Source organism: Seriola aureovittata, chromosome 2 (assembly GCF_021018895.1).
Source record: "Seriola aureovittata isolate HTS-2021-v1 ecotype China chromosome 2, ASM2101889v1, whole genome shotgun sequence".
Lineage (NCBI taxonomy): Eukaryota > Metazoa > Chordata > Actinopteri > Carangiformes > Carangidae > Seriola > Seriola aureovittata.
Genome location: NC_079365.1, coordinates 9285051 through 9302298, shown reverse-complemented (window position 1 = coordinate 9302298; position 17248 = coordinate 9285051). Strand labels below are relative to the sequence as shown.

General features: G+C 40.3%; 1 protein-coding gene across 1 annotated transcript in view; it reads right to left on the bottom strand.

Moving 5' to 3' along the window:
- Positions 1-6269: 6269 nt before the first annotated feature.
- Positions 6270-17248, bottom strand: part of LOC130178648 (A disintegrin and metalloproteinase with thrombospondin motifs 9-like) — a 44135-nt gene continuing 33156 nt past the window's right edge. Inside the window, exons 31-40 of the mRNA XM_056391059.1 lie at positions 15257-15427; positions 14836-15030; positions 14138-14267; positions 13616-13710; positions 12914-13008; positions 12624-12757; positions 12098-12189; positions 11187-11291; positions 9821-9929; positions 6270-8858 (exon numbers count right to left, since the gene is read on the bottom strand). Of these exons, the coding sequence (XP_056247034.1) occupies positions 9840-9929; positions 11187-11291; positions 12098-12189; positions 12624-12757; positions 12914-13008; positions 13616-13710; positions 14138-14267; positions 14836-15030; positions 15257-15427 (1107 nt within the window). The 3' untranslated portion in view covers positions 6270-8858; positions 9821-9839. The remainder of the gene's footprint in view (positions 8859-9820; positions 9930-11186; positions 11292-12097; positions 12190-12623; positions 12758-12913; positions 13009-13615; positions 13711-14137; positions 14268-14835; positions 15031-15256; positions 15428-17248) is intronic.

Below are 17248 nucleotides of genomic sequence, written 5' to 3'. Positions count from 1 at the left end.
ATTAACCTCCTTCATTAATGAATGGAGCTGCGCTTTCCGGATCGCAGCTCCACCCTGTTTCCTCACAGCCAATGGAAGAGCAGGAAAAATACTTTTAGAAAAGGAAAAACTATAATTATGCTTGGACGAAACCAGTGATGCGGTGGTAAATGACGGTGTGGATGAGTCCTGACGTCCAGTCTGAGAACACCTGAAGGCAAAGAACAGACCCTGTAATCATTGTGGAAATAAATGTTTTATGCTGCTATTCTCCCTCAGACACCCCGCCTTCGTTTAACTTGATCCACTTTCGTAATTTTCCACTGTGAATGTGCTAAAGGTTCACAGCTTTTTGAAAATGTCAATGCACTAGAAAATAAAACACTTGAGTCACAACACAACATGATACAACCTTGACTCTGCAGGGACAAGAGAAAGCTCTTTCTGTCTGTTCCCACTTTTAACTCAGAGACATCAGTTCAGAGGAGATTAATTCTTCACCTCTGTCCATCTCAGCAGAAACATCTGCCATGTGCCCCGTGTGAAACTGTTTTTCTTCCCTGTGGTCTGACTGTTGATTCTCTCCAGAAAGTGCATGCTGTTTATCAGAGGAGAGAAGGCTTTTGAGCATCACTGGCACAACCTCAGTGTGACAGTGCTCTGACTCACAGGCACATTTCACTAAAACGTTCTTATACCATATTATTACTGGTAGAAAGACATTTCGCTCAAGGCTTTCTTCTATACCCATTATGCAGCTCTATCAGTCTCTCTAAAGTTCAGGCATTCACAACGCTGTCGGATGGTTATTGTGCACTAATGTGGATGGTATTTGAGATTTCTCTCAGTTGGACACAGGCTGTTTTCTTTTTCTCTCCTGTTTCAAATGGAAGTGGCTCTTCGTTTGTATGGATGGTGACCCACACCTCTGAAACATGGAACGTGAAGGTTTCTGAGTAAGGAGGAGTTTGAGTTGTGCTGGGTGGCTCCAAAGAATAAGTGTAGTTAAACAGTACCTTCCATCTATTCTGCAAAGACACTGCTGTGATTTCTGTATGTTTCAGAAAAACAAAACGAAACAAAAATAATCAAAAAAAGAAAAGAACAGTGTTGGTTGAGGGTTGAAATCAGAAATTCTTCTTCGTTGAAATTAAGTTAATGCACCTCAGTAGTTTTCATTGCATTATGATTAAATGAATAGTTTCTAATCCAGAAGTCTGGTGGTTATATAGTAGAGGGATGGATGGATCCATTACGTCATATTTGAAATCATACATCAGTCAGTCACTGTTATATGAATGGGTCTGTTTCACATCACAGTTAATGTTTGATTGATGAAGCAGTCAACGAGAATCCATTATTTCATAATTCAAAGGATGAGGCTGGTGCTCTTATAGATCTAATTTACTGCCAAAAACCCAAGAAAAGATCTAAATCTACAACGAATCGATCCTAAATAGACCACCCCTCTGTCCCACAGAGCTCCGGTGTTGTCCAGAAACTATTACAATCACATCAGTGAGCCACACTGACACTTTCCTCTTACACCATCAATATGGCCACTACAGTTCATTTCGAGTCCCACAACTTTCTACAATTAATATTCACTAGAGTATTAATGGCAATGTGTATCAATGCATGGCTGAAAATAGTCCCCAACAAATTTCTGCCTGTTTGAGTGATATTAGCCAAAAGCGGTGACTCAGCCATTTTGAAAAAATAATGAAACTACATATTTGTGTCCTATTTTAAGATTTATATCTTCAGTAGGAACTGATGGGAGCCACAGACAGTGTAGGGAAGTCAGAAAACAATAAAAAATGTAATTAAAATGTTGTATTTCATAGAATTTGTTCACAGTAAGAAATGTACAGAACAATGCAAACCAGCTATTTAAAATATTTTTCAAAGTGTTGGCCACAAAAATAATTGGCAAATACTGAAAATCATCATTATTATCAGTAGTATGAATATTAGTAGTAGAAGTGGTGGTTGTTGTTGTAGTATTGGCACTTGTAATAATAGTATAGTTTCAAAAACTTACACCAGTCAATCCAGGTAAGCATGGATTAAAATAAATTCCAGTGCGGTTTTCTGAAGTCTTTTCTACTCTCTTTTCTAAAGAGTTGTCACAGACATGAGATTTTTCTTTGCTCTTTCACCTTCGATCATCTTGTGTGTAAGAAAATAGACAGGCAGCAGAGCAGGTGTTGCTGTGTCAGGACAAAATGATCCTGCACTTTACTGAATAGAGAAAAAAAACAGTCTGTCTCTGCTTTGCCTCAAGGACACACTGGTAACCTTGAGACACTCAAGTTGCAAAGAGGGGGGGGGGGGGGGGGGGAGCATTTTTGTCACACATCAGCGCTCTGTACAGAAAAACAGTCCCAATCCCTTTCCACACTCAGATAAACACAAACTGTATCTGGGCATCCAAACTGTTTGTGTGTGCATGCGGGCCTGAGGCTTACTTACTACTAAGCCTCAGTTCAAAGTCAACCAAGATTACCTTGAGGAATGATGATGATAATGATGGTAGGGGGAGCTGACCCTAGGGACGCATGACTTTAAAACTCCCCTCATTAAGTCTTAAGTTAAGTGTCTAAACACTGTTGGCAGAATCAAACATAGCTTGCATGCTATTTCAAGGAGCAATGCAAAAAATAGTTGGAAGCCATGAAAAGCTCCTTTTTTGGTTGTAGAGTGGCAACGTGGTTCAGTGAGTGTTGGTGTAATGAGCTGATGTTAGGCTTTTTTTTACTGCAGCCATTGTGGAAAAAAATGTCTTCATTAAAGCTTGATCCAGGATTTTTAATGCTGTGCATTTTACGTCGCATTATCTCAAATATCTTGCCAGTGAACTTTAGACCTGCAGAAGTCTGTCAGGGCTGATTTGGGTTCAATGAGCAGTTGCTTGCAAAGTGGAGGACATGACGTTCAGAAGTGTTGGGAACGTCTAGTACGGCCTGAAGCCTACAGCTGCTTAGGTCACTGGTGTAATCCCTCTGGGAAAGTCTCAGAGTAACCTGCATACTGTACTCACTCTAATACTGATATGAGGTACACAGAGAGGTAGACCCCAGTTGATTTGTTTAAGTATGTGCTTGTGTTTGTTTATGGTATTTATCACAAAAAAATCATATTCATCATTTTCCTCACAATGGAAAAATCTGATATCCCCTGTATCAGTTTGCAGAGCTATTGTTTGTAGAAGTGGTGTCAAATACTCCTGTTCTCTGTCCCCACCCACCTCTCTCTGTGAACCTCTTGCACCATTAGAGCAGTTGCTTCATAACCCCCCCCCCCCCCCCCCCCCCCACCATCACTCACTAATAACAGCACCTATGTGCTCTCTACCAGGGACACTTAGCAGTGTGCTTGTAGACCTCACTGAGAGTGCAGGTAAAGTGTTGGCAGTGGTTGGTGCTGCAGATCACTGTTGAGGACCCAGACAACCAGAGTAAAAACTGCAGGCCCAGGAAGAATACCAACGAGGATGCTGCTTTGATTTCACTGCAGCAGCTTGAGGCAAAACACTTTCCCTGCACTGCTCCCGTAAAAAAACATAAATCTGCTCATTTAGCCAGCGCTACAGACTGAGTGGATGTTGGTGAGAGATCCTTCTGTCATATATTAGACATATTTATACATTTATACATGTGCCCAAATATTTCAAACTCTAAATAAGTGCCTGTGTATAGAAGTAAATAAAGACCATAAGGATTTGAATCTCACAACCAGCTGAATATCAAAGTACTATCAAATAATGACCAGATACAATAATTACCATTTCATAATAATAATAATAAAATCATATGAAATTGGGATTTCATAACAAGAAAACTGTCTTACAAGATTCTGTAATTGTAATTTAAGTATTGATTTCCTAATTACAAAGTAAGGTGTTTTTTTATTTGAAGTCATTGTGCCTCTGTAATGTTGAAATTAGTATTTTAGTATTTAACTTTTTGAAAACCACCTGTCTAATTTTTTGTGAATGCACTCTTTGAAATTTTTGTTTTGAAATTAATTTTTTTTAATGTAATATTTGTGTGTTTTTAAGGATTAAAAAATTACCCACAGTTCAAAAGCTATTTTAAAATTGCAGAAGTTCAATTCCAATGTAAAAACAATAAATCAAGTAAAAAAAATTTTTTAAAAATCCTCACCTTGCTTGGTCAAATTCAGACACGAGAAATCAAGATGTAAAATTAAGATCTGAACATCTGGGATAACAAGGATAATTAATCAAGTTTGATGGGTCTTAAGTACAGTAAAGTAGAAATGTCACACTGAAGTGGTTTGTAAGATTCAAATGTTTATGGTCATCATGTGCTTCCATAACTCAAAAGTATGTGCACAGAATTATACTTGCACAGATGAACAAATAAAGGGGAATCGTTCATGCACTGAGGGACAAACTGATTGATTCAAATTAAAATAGAATTTTAAAGTCTCGAGCTCAGACACTTTCCTCTGAGGTGTCATGTATAGCTGTGATATGTTTCTATCACCTAGCCAGCCTGTGTGCATGCGCTAATGACTGGTGTCACACACACACACACACACACACACACACACACACACACACTTGCACGCCATAACAACTCCTGTTGCCGAAGGCTCTGTGTGGGTGGACACACCCATTATACATGTGAAAATACACATTAAAGGTGCGAAGGTCCATCTGATACATTGATTACTTACATATGATTACTTCTCCACAAGTGACTGTGGCATATATCTCCTGTAATGGATAACAAGACATGACTGCAATAGTTCACATGCAGAATCAGCCTGGATTCTGCTTTGATCAGATATGCTGCTGGAAAACCTGGAGTGTGAGGGGTAGATAAAGTCTCACAGCTAGAAGTGACTTGTCTTTGTTATGTTAAACCCACATTCAGCATGCTTGGATGAATTCATCATAACTTTCAAGAGCGATCCAACTATTTATGAGCAGCACAGCAGATGTCTTTAGGTTACATATTGGCTACATTTGCTCAGGAAAGAAGATTTCCCTCTACAAGTCTGTCAATTCTTTTCCAGGACTATCTGATGTAATACAAACCTGCTGACACGCTGCTGTCATCTGTCTACTCTGTAGAGGAGATACCTCACAGCTTTCTTGTGAGTGCGAGAATGAAAAAGTAAAAGAGAGTTCTTCTACAAACTGACCCCTGGGATGTTTGCAAATCTACTTCTGAATCACGTTCTTAAGTTTAGACAAGCTCTCTGGAGCTGTTGAAAGCTCCTGCCTCGCCAGCCCTCCTTCCCTCTCTTTCCTTTTCACACTTGTGCTTATCCCCCGGATAACAGCCACTCTTTAAACGGCAGCTTACTCAAACTGTTGACAGACATTTGAGGAGTCGGTCCTTAAGTGACTTGTCGGATCCTATTGCTGTACGGTTCACCTGAGATTACAAAACACAACGCTAAATACAGATCATGTAAGCTCGTGTATGTTAGTCAGCGCTACTGAAATGCGTAGTCATTTAGATGCATAGTCATTTCCAAGGTTTGGAACAAGTTCATAGATCTGCCACTGATAACGATCATTCCCTGCTTTTTCTTTTCTGCTGAAATCAGCTCAGCAGTGAATTATATTTGTTTAGGAGGACCAGTGCTGACACCTGGTAGATGGCCTGATAATTCACCATTATGAGCACAGACAGAGACTATATTAGTTCCATAAAACACATCTGTCAGGTCACAAGGCAGACTGTTATGATAGTGGAAGATGTGTTGTTATAATTAAAGGGCCAGTGTGTAGGATTTAGGGGGATGTATTGGCAGAAATACAGGAATACAGAATACAATAGTCCTAATTATGTTTTTATTAGTGTGTAATCACCTGAAACTCAGAATTGTTGGCTTTAGCTTAGAATGAGCCCTTCATATCTTCTACAGAGCCCAACATGTCGCATCGCCATGTTTTCTACAGTAGTAGTGAGAGCGGACAAACCAAACACTCACACAGCTCTAGAGAGGGCCTTTTGCATTTTTATGTAAACTGAAGGCCACCATAGGTTCCTCTTACACACTTGGAAAGGAAAGCGTTTTCAGTTGGTCATGATCTAAAACCTCTCCACCTGATGCCACTAAATCCTACACACTGGTCCTTTAAGTGGAGGCAATATGAAGCGATGATTTTATGGTTTGAACATTAACCAGACTATCATGTTTTTACAGCTGGTATTACAGTTGATACCGTAAATCAAGGATAAAATGGGGTTAAAATTATATGTTAGTGTGATAAGCAGACAGGTGAGCATGGCATGTGTCAGGTATTTTATTATCAGATTCTTATCAGATCTCATACATACATCATGCATTTCATATGGCAGCACCAAAATCTGCTTATACAATTTCTGCAGATTTGACATAGATATAAATAAATGTATTCACAAAACAGGAAATGTGTCACCAGACGGTTCATTTTATGGCAATACTGCATGGAAATTCATAGTCTTTTATGGTCAAAGCCTATGTTAAATAAATATTGCATATAAAATAAAGCATATGTAAAGACACTTCACAAAGATAAACTTCAATAATACATGGTCAGTTACCTGATTAACATGTGGCAAATATGTAAAATAAGATCAATACACTTAAATATCATAATAATCCCTTCACTTGCTGTGTGACACCTGAGAACACTGTGGACTGAACTATATTCTGACATTCACAATGAGTGAAGTGCATTTTTCATTTGTGTCCATCAGTAAGACACAAAATGTTTTCTTCCCCATGCTTTTAGAAATCTTTTCATACTTGTTTAGTTGCAGATTAAAACTGTGTGATTTTCCCTTTGGCTGAAGTCTGCACATCATCACATAAAGCGCTGAAATAGCACCATACAAAACAGCTTATAAAAGCAAACATGGGTTCTTAATCAGTTGTACATATAGTATGTACCCTAAATACTGACTGTGCTCCTAAAGGCTTAACAAATGTAAAGAATAATTTTGTCTTGCATCTAGTATTTCTCCATTCTTCACGTTTCTTTAAAAAAAAAAACAAGATAAAAAACAACTCACAAAACTGCGTAACAGTGGTTAAAGAGATGCAAAATCATACATTTACACAAAATAAAAAGTACCCTGATATTGTCACAAAGAACAAGAATATTATTATGTACAGTTTGGACAGACTCTTAAAAACAACGATGAAGAGAAGAACGTGAGGTACAAGAGGCAGGGGTTACGGGCAGCATCTGGACAGAAACCACGCTGCGGGGGCTCTGAGCTCAGCAGCTTGAGAGGTGTCTCCAGGGCCGGACCAGTGCATTATATCTCCAGAGTATCTGCTGGAATTTTACTGGCCTGAGGTGAAGTCTCTGTTTTCCGAATTCTTTCAAGTTGGTCCAGATAAGATAACCTGTCTGCTCGGTAAAAGCTAAAAGGCTAATGGCTCTCCCTGGTCACTGCACACTACCTGAGAGATATACAGAGGAATTTGGGTCTCTCAGATGTCTGGCAGCATAATCTCTCCGGTTCCTGTAACCTACAACCTTCTCCCTGTGAGCCAGTGATGTGTGTGTGTGTGTGTGCGCGTGTGTGTGTGTGTGTGTGTGTGTGTGTGTGTGTGTGTGTGTGTGTGTGTGTGTATTTGTTTGTTGTGCCTCAGTAATTTTGTGTATGGGTAAACTTCCTCCTTAAATCTGGGCTGTAAATTCCAAACCCACAACCCAGTCTTGGCATAAACATATTTAGACTGATACGATGCTGATATGTGCATCAAATTTTACCGAAAATACTGTTCAGAGTGCCAAAACTATTTCACCTTATAATTTCTACTAACTTAAATGAAAGTACTTCAAATTACAGTATCAATATGGGTATATACCAATGCAGGTGTGGTTGCCATGGAGGCAACACCTGGCTTTTTCCTGCAGTGTGTGTTTTTGTGGCAGCTGACCCTAGTACACCGCAGTTAATGAGCATGTACGACGGTTCACAAGCCTGCACTCTCTCCTCTCCCATCCAGCTGGACGAGGATCTGCAGCTGCAGTTAGCAGCTGGAGAGATGCAGATGGAGCAGCCTGCATAAAACACATTGGGTTTTTCACTGTGATCGGCTACAAATACATCACCTCAGAAGTAAACTGACATTAGAAGTGTTCACGTGGCACTGGTCACTGTAGGAGCTGAATTCCACAGCTGGATTGAAAGGCTGGATGAATTAACAGCAACAGTTGCCCAGAGCTTATGAAAGCCCACTTGTGACTGCAAGGATCTCTGGATTGGTATCGTATGACTAATTATACATTCAAAGTAATAAAAAATAGCACTTCACTGAATGCAAAAAAGTATTTTAAAAGAGCTGCTTAATAGAACACAGTGTAGTACAGGAAGTAGTACAGAAGTCTTGCCTGAAGTGATGATTAAAAATAAAAAAAAGGACCCACTGATTGGAGACACCTCACTGCATATGAACAATAAGACTGCCGGCCATCAAAGCTATAACACTGCTGGATTAAACACAATTTACGGAACCGGTTTCAAGAAGGAACATACGGCTGTAACACACGCACTGTGGTGTAACAACAGAATAAATGGCAAATATCCAAAATGGAAGGCACTTTCTGGCAAAAAAAAAAAAAATCTGATAAATGGCAACTGTGCGGTGTTCGCTATTGACAACAAAACAGTTAAATTACATTATAATACAAAAATAAATGGAGAGTACAATAAATAAGACATTTTTACCCTGATATGTACAGTACTTACACCAGCTTAATTTACATTATACACACACGGGAGTAAAAGAGGTCATGTGAAGGATGGATTTGAGCTGTTTGGCTGCAGCACCAAAGAGGAGGGATGAGTGGACACGATGAGCACCTGGAGAAGGCTGCCGAGATGATTGGAAATCTGAAAAAAGACAACACTAGGTCAGTCAATATTTAAAACCTGGTCAGTAATAATATGATAGGATATAATACCTGATATTCAGTTGACTGCTGTCTTTGGGAAAGATTTTTAACCATATCTTACACCCAGCTAGGTAACACCCAGTTTTGTCAGTTTCAGACCAACACAGTTGACATTTTCCCCTCTAGGGCTCATGGTGCTCATCTGAGCACCCATGAGCATGTTGCTCTTAAAATGAGGTGTGGTCAGGCGCCATGTTGGTGCTTCGCTATCTTGAGGCAGTGGAAAGTGATTCCACGAATGACCAACAAAAACCTGGTCTGAACTCAATGGCGCAGTATTTCAATGTTATTGAAGGGCACATTATCAAGATGCTAACCCATTATGCGCCTACATTGGCGAGTGCACAAAGTGCGTACACTCTGCCTGTTACTCGCAAGCAGAGTGTGCTGAAAATGTGCTTCAGATGTTTGGATAAGTCAAGAGGAACTTTACAATACAAACATAAATGAGGCTCTGCAGAGAGGTGTTTATCATTACTATCTGGTGAATTCACCACTGTGTTTCCCATCCATCACCTAAACTTAATTTGTCCCACAACAGTTTCATAATTTACCAAAAATGTATTTACATGTCTATGTATAATAAAGTGTTCGACTGATGTAAAATCTGCATTCTTTGTAGAATGAAAATAAAAGCCTGATTTATTCCCATCTTTACAAACAGTACTGGTGAAAAATATCCTTTATGTGCATTTAAAAACATTAAAAGCAAATACTAACATTTAGTTGTTAGGTTTTGTTTACGTCTGAAAAAGGCTTCATTAGTTACAGCAGGTTCCAGTCACATGTTTTGAATTGCGGTGTTGGGGCTAAACCCTTGTCGTTATTTGAACAGATTGTGCCTTTTTTTTAACTGAAAGTGAAGTATTCTTTATCGTATATTTAGAATGGATCACCAACCTGTTGGATGGTATCAGGTCTATTCCAGTGTTACAGACAGACTGGAGCCAGAGGACGGAGTACATTTACCACAGTAGCCCCCGCATATTCCTGACACTCTGCTACCATCCTGTGGACACAAGAGGAATTACAAGAGTTACATACAATTGTGCAGTTTTGGCCACTATGAACATTGGTTGTAATAGTTATAAAGATTTTGCATGTGAGAGTATATTTTGTCAGGATCACAGCTGTACTTGATTTTTTTGTTATTTTGTTATTGTTTTCTGATGAAGAAACCTTTTTTGAAGCATTTTTTTCTCCTGTGACTAATCTGAACTGTCAGTGTGAAACTCGTCAGTTTAAAGGATCCGTAAAGAAAAAAAGCATCGACAAGCATCACAGCACTGGGTTATACCACTTCAAGTACTCGTGTACTTTGAAAGGTATCTGCGTCAGGGAGGTTTTGGCACCACTGGACTTAGCTTTTCCTTTTTAAAAAGGCACACAAAGACCGAGGACCACCAGGCAGGTTATCGTCGCTCTCAGCAACAAGCAGAGAAATACAAGCTAATTAATCACTAGCACTTAACTGGCACAATTTGCATGCAGCATAATGGACAGCTTCATTCAAACATCTAGAAACAAAAAGGAAATTGCATCAGACGAGCGCACCAAAAGCACTATCCCACGACATGAAAGCCACAGTGTGCAGTGAGTGGTTTGTCTGATTTCCTCTGGAGTGCTCTCCCCATCCCACTGTCACAACCTGGCTTCATTTAAACTGCCTGGAGTGCCCAGAATGGGCCGCCTGGCTATGGATATCAGACTGTGAACACTTTTTGGCATCTTCTCTGCCTCCTGTTTTCGCCTTGCCAAAAAGCACTCTCAAGCTTGATCTCCATTTCAAAAGCAGAGAGTGGGTAAAGGGAGGGGGCACTTGAGAGAGCAGCTGCCCAATAAAGGTCCTTTCTCAGCAAGTTTATGAGGAGAAGTGGAGCTGGGAATACAGAACCCACTTGGGACTGTGCCCAATCGGAGCTCTGGAGCCAAGAGGACATGCAGAGAGGAGAAAGAGTGGAAGGAGGGATGAATATAAGAGTAACAGGACAGAATTGAGAAGATGAAGCAGCAGCAAAAAGAGACAAACGGGTATAACAGAAGAGCACTATAGAAAAGAGTTGCATTACCATTAATCTCAATATCACTTTGAATTAGTTAACTATCTAGGTGCCCAGTACCTTGCCAAACAACTTCATAGATTAGTGATGAAGTAATCATTCTTTCATGTTTTCGAAATCAATATTTGTAAGACCACAGAGCCAAAGTTTGCTGTTACTTTTTTGAGTGTTTTCCCCCGGATGTATATGTCATGAGCTGCTAGTACCTGTGATTTTCGTACATCAGCCACTGCATAGTTGCCCTGAGAGATCCACGAGGTGTCCTCAGCCACCTTGAGACCTGTTCCTGAGAGGTTGATCCTGAACCGGCCCTGAGAGAAGAGGGAGAGAGACAGAGAGAAGCAATATGAATAAGTAATCACAGAGAAATGTATTTAAAGATGTATCAGAAATGACAGTCAATGAAGTCAGTGCTTTGATAAAGAGTGTAAGTGTCTGATTCACTGGCAGAGAGAAGGACATGAAGCATTAAAGGATCTGAAGGTGGGAATAAAGTCATTTAAAATATTTCCTTCAATGGGTTTTCAAAGCACAGTAAGAGCAAAATGATTTACAGGCAGTTAGAGATTAACACAAAATTATTAATTGCAAATAACAACATTTATTAATGAGGATGCTCTTTAAGAGTGTTTATCAAGAATACAAACACAGTAAATATATTTGAAATACTGAGAATAATGTTGAGTCGTTTGTGATTGCACTGTCAGTTTCGTTTAACTATTAGCTTGGTGGAATTAGCTGTGTGAGTAGCACATAGACCATACATGTCAAAGAATACACGGGACTGGCCTAGGTGCTAGATGTTTCAATAATTATTCTTTTTTATCAATGAAAGTAAAGAGGAAGCAAAGTGTGGTATTTTGGGAAACTGACATGGCACATATTCAAACTAGAGACATTAACTGGCTCTAAAGGGATGGCTGGTAAAACAGGAAGTACATCTGTTCCAAGGGCCTGGCATTGTGCATCTCCGCTCAGTGACATGTCTTACTAGGACACTGAACTGAGGCAACATTAATGTTATCAGTTACACTTGTCCCTTTCCTGCTATGACAAGTCAGCAGTCTGCTATGAAAAAGGTTATTGTCATAAAATGAACAGCTGTTGTCGTTCTCACCTGTGGACAATTGGCGGCGCTGTAGCAGTCTCCAGCTGTGGCGAATGGAACGCTTTTGCCTTCACGAGTGAAAGCAAACTCCCAGTCTGTAGCTAATAAGATAAAGCAACAAACTCATCAAGTATGACACGGCAACCAGTCTTGAAAATTTGCATCTTGAGATTTGTTGCTATAAAACCAAGGAGGAACTTGCACAAGGGATAGCTTATATCTGCCGAAATGACCAAGTCCTATGTCAGTTAACCTCCACTAAATCTGGCCTTAGTTTTAGGGTCATTCTAATGGTAATATCAGTATAATTCCATCTACTTAGAGCAGTTTCACCTAATCCCCTCAAGCCTTGTAATTGTGTGCTGCTTAAATAAACCTTGAAGACATCTTGATCCCATTAACCCTCATGAGCACGGACATAATTAAATGGCAAAGGAAGTTCTTATTGGAGAGTAATGTAAAGTTAACATTGGCACAGGATACTATTGCATGTGTGTGTCATCTGCTGTCTGCATGTGTATGCATGGCCACTTACTGATGATGTTCATCTTGCTGATGTCCAGACGGACTTTGGAGAAGGTGGTGATGCCAGCAGTAGTGTAGTCTCTCCGACAGTCACAGTCTTCTTTTCTGGAGCCATTGGCTGGGCACTGGGTGGGGTCATTTAGCCTGGGAAACACACACATACACACATACAGGATACCTTAGCTCAACTTTGCACTTCCATGGAATTTCTTCATTTACAGACAACAGTCGCTGCCAAGAGTCACTTGGATTTTTGCGATCAAACAGGCTGTTCTCATTGTTATCCTGTAAGCTGTTTACCTGAAGCCAAAGATCTCAGAAAAATTCTCCCCTTCTCCCATCATCAAGGTGATGTACTCCTTTGGACTCTCTGTTTGCATTCCTGCACAGTAGACCTGAGGAGTAAAGGGCAGAGGATGAGTAACAGGGGAAGTAGAGGTGAGAGAACAGACGAAGGAGGAGTGGGGAAGCGCAGGTGACGGAAATGGATAGAGGTTAGAAAAAATGGCAAAAGTAGAGAGGAAGGTACATTAGGAGAGGAGGAGCAATAATGGTGATGAGGAGGTGAGGAAAGATGTTATGATGGCAATTACAAGCCCCAGAAAACACAGATGTTGGTGCATAAATCCCTAAAAATGACCTGAGCTGGCCAGTTCGTCAAAGTCGTTTTAACAGCAGTCAAAGAATTTCCACTGACTGTGCTTTATGAGATGTGCTACATCTGTTTGCAACCTTGTACACCAAGCCACAGTGCCAATAGTCTGCCTCGACACGGTCGAGTAGAGATGAATTTTAAGCACTTTGTACTGTATCGCAGACACACACAGTCACACAAACACCGCAGCAAAACACTCTGTGTATCTAAGTCATTTCAAGTGTCAAGAGAGAAGACGTGAAGATCTTTTCAATTGTCCCTCTCCACTGATCGATGAAATCTCTTATGGCTTCATAAACTGTGCTTTGTGAGGTAAGAAGATCATATAAAAGATCATATAATCTTACCGTGAGTGCTTTTCCCTGAATATTGAGGATGTGTTCGCTGTCTGAGAGGGGGCCATTCGTGCTCTGGACCTCCTGACAGCTGGAAGGCAAATGGCCTTGAAGATACAAAAAAAGTAGAAATAAGTACACTAGTGTGTTAAGAAAAGATTTAACACAGAAGAGGCACTCAGACTGTACACACACACACACACACACACACACACACACACACACACACATGCACACACAAATTTCAGCAGTTAAGTCAAGTGTGGCAAATCGCTGCGTCGAATCAAAGAAAACGAAAAGCCACTCACTCTTTGATGTCCCATCCTACCGTAGGGAAGTAAATACACTGGGCAGTAAATCTTTGATGTTTGCCTAGGATCATAAATATTTCACTAAAGGCCGAATCTCAGAGATGACTGGATCAAGTCGAGCAATATCTAATGCTGGAATTTGAGATGCATTCAGTTGGCCTGCGTGTAACCCTGGTAGCCTTGACTTGTGTTACAGAGCAGCGGTTTTCTCATTCGTACTCACAGCTTGGATTTCTGCAGACTTCTCTGGCTTCTGGCTTGGCGTCGAGAGAACACCTACTGGTTTCTTGGCCATCTGCTGACACACACTGCACCGACCTCTCCATTACTCCGTCATCACAGCTCGCTGAACACTGGAGGGGAGGAGGAGAACCGTGACAGTGTGAAAATAAAACTTGTGGATGACAGTCTGTCAGCACTTTTCCTCTTCAAAGTGGCCATTTCAAGAAATTCTACATCCATGTACTTTTTTGTCATTTCAAGAATCATTTGGTTTTGAAGCAGGTTTAAACCAAACATACAGTGATTTTAATGTCAGGCTTCATTTACACAAAACCATGAAACCTCGTGTAAAGAAGCTGTGTGTTAATAAATTAAAGTTGTGCCTCATTAGAGATTGATGTATTCATTTAAGCAATAATACTGTTCACTAGTTTACTATATTTTACCAATGTAAATTTGGTTAATGATGAAAAAATTTTTTAATCTTTTAGTTAGTCTCAAAAACTGGAGAACATTAGTGAAGTTTGCATTTATTAAGACTACAATCAGTTTTTGATAAATCACAACTCAAAGGGTTTTCTTTTTTTAGGAAGTTTACACAGTTTATTTTAGGAAACTGAGACTACAAACATACATGTCCCATCTTGATGAAATTCTGATAAATGACTGGACAACATTTAGAAACACAGACTCACTCACCGGTCCCCAGATTCCAACCCTCCACTCCTGTGGCACCGGGCACGGGTCCAGATTACAAGGCATGTAGCTCTCAGGAGGGGTGCCGGGGCAGTTAGACAAAGACTGATGGCCGTACTCATAGTTGTCATTCTCCACATGCACCTCGCTGCAAGAGATCAGACGCTGGCGGTAGCCCTGGCCACAGCTGGCTGAGCACTGGAGGACAGAATAAATCACTGGCATGAAAGGTATTCACAGGAAACATGGGTGATTTCTGTCATTTCCGCCTCACTGGATTCAAAGATGGTGATTTGCATCAATCGTTCTTTTGAAGAATAAAGTGTTGTCTTTTCAATGCAAACTGACGTTTTACAATAAAGATCTCAAAGCCTTTAGAGGAACTGCGCCAGGTAGACAAGCACACGGCTGCTTTGGCTCTCACCTCAGTCCATTCCCCTGTGATCCAGATGAATTCACAGGTGTGGGTGTTGCAGCTCTCTATGTCTGGAGGTCTGATCTGATTCACACAGTACATCTCATGGACCTCCTGCTGATTGTGGTCCACACACTGTAAGGCTCGTCGTCTGTGGCCCGATCCACATGACTTACTACACTGTAGTGGAGACAAGACAGAGACTGGTGATTTACAAAGATGCTAAATCATAGAGTGGTATCAAGAGAAACATGGTTCTTTTGATTAAAGTGGACCCAATTATTTATGTACATATGTAGCTGCATGTGCAACAAAGATGTTTCAGTTCAAGCAAACCAGGGATTCTTCATAATCATTCATAAAAAGTATCAGTGCATTGGAACAGCATCTGAGATTTGTGTCGTCTTGTTAAAGTAGGACCTTCGTCCTGAGCTGAGGACATGGCCAAGTCCTGACAAGGGATTAAACAATGGCAGTGTGTCTGCTGAAAGGTCAGAGCGGAAATTCACCATCAGAGAGCAACTGCCTTAAATCTCAGCATCAAGTCCCCCAGAAGACAAAAATATCACTAATAAGATTACTTTTAATTAATTAATGAGCTATTCTCCTAGTGCCAGACACCCACCATCTTGTTGTTTTATTGATAAAAGGCTAGACCAAAAATACATTTGTTACACAGAGCTCCTTGGGGAAGGGGTCCAACAACCTGGGCCCTAGACTAATATCTCTCTCACTGAAAAGAGCAGAATTTATCCATAAGGACAAAATAATTCTCATTAAAAAATGAGAATCACCCATGTCAGATCTGTTTTAAACCGAGAATGGACAGGTTGGAAAGTAGTTAACCCATTTAGAGAGTTTCTCTGGTGTCACCTTGCCACTGCACATTTCTACATGAGAAATTAAAAAAGAGGCAAAGAAACACCATGAAAATGTTGTTCTATTGTTTTATCAGTGAGCTCCAGTGTTCTTTAAAGCAAACCAGGTTTTTATTTAAATGGATAGTAACATTACATGTCTGCCTTTTAGGTAGGAAGATTAGAGACAGTTATTTTAACTTAGCTTAGCATAAAGATGGGAAGCAGGGGGCAACAGCTAGGCTGTGACTGCACCACAGCAAAAGATTGTTACAGCATGTGACCTGCAAAACCACAGCTGTTTGTTTTCATATTTGTATTTGTAAATAAACAAGCAACAACACACACATAATTATTGAACTTTAGAGGTGCTGGTACGCTAGCTGTTTCCTCCCTGGTTCCAGCCTTTATGCTAAGATAAACTAACTGCCTCCAGGACGAAGCTTTATATTAACAAGTATGAGAGTGATATTGATCTTCTGAGCTAACTGTGGATACAAGTGTGAATGAACATATTTTCAAAAAAGTTGAACTATGCCTTTAAAAGGTTTAGAGTAAGGATTCAGGACTTTGCCAGGCTCCTGGGTCACTGAATCCACCTGTTTTATGTTTTATTTTTAAATCTTATTGCTATGAAAATGGTGCCCTAAGACAAAGCAATGACAACAATGTCTACTACGTATATCCAGGTCCATGAAGTAACTCAACTATTACAACATTCAGGTCTCTAGTATAATACATGCTCTAAGCATTTCAGGAGGGCCTTAGTGAGGCTTTCACTTGTGTCAGAAACACTCGGTTTGTTACGACTACAGCTGATTCCAGCTGGTCTTCATCACTCTTTATGCACTGAACACTGTCAAACAACTGAAATACCTGGAACTGCTGTTATTAGCTGTGCTGTGCTGCTGTACAGTAGAGGAATGAACTTACACTGCGTAACGACAACTCAAGTTTCAGTATGTTTTTGTACTGATAGTAGACGAAGCTATAGGTAAAAATACTGGTAACTGGTAGGTTGTAAGTGCATCAAACCCATAGGCATGTTAATTCCTGCCAGGTGAACTGCTGTAATTACCTCCAGCTGTTAATTCGGACACCCAGGCAGGGAGCTCCAAACACTTCTCCAGTCTAATTAGAGTCT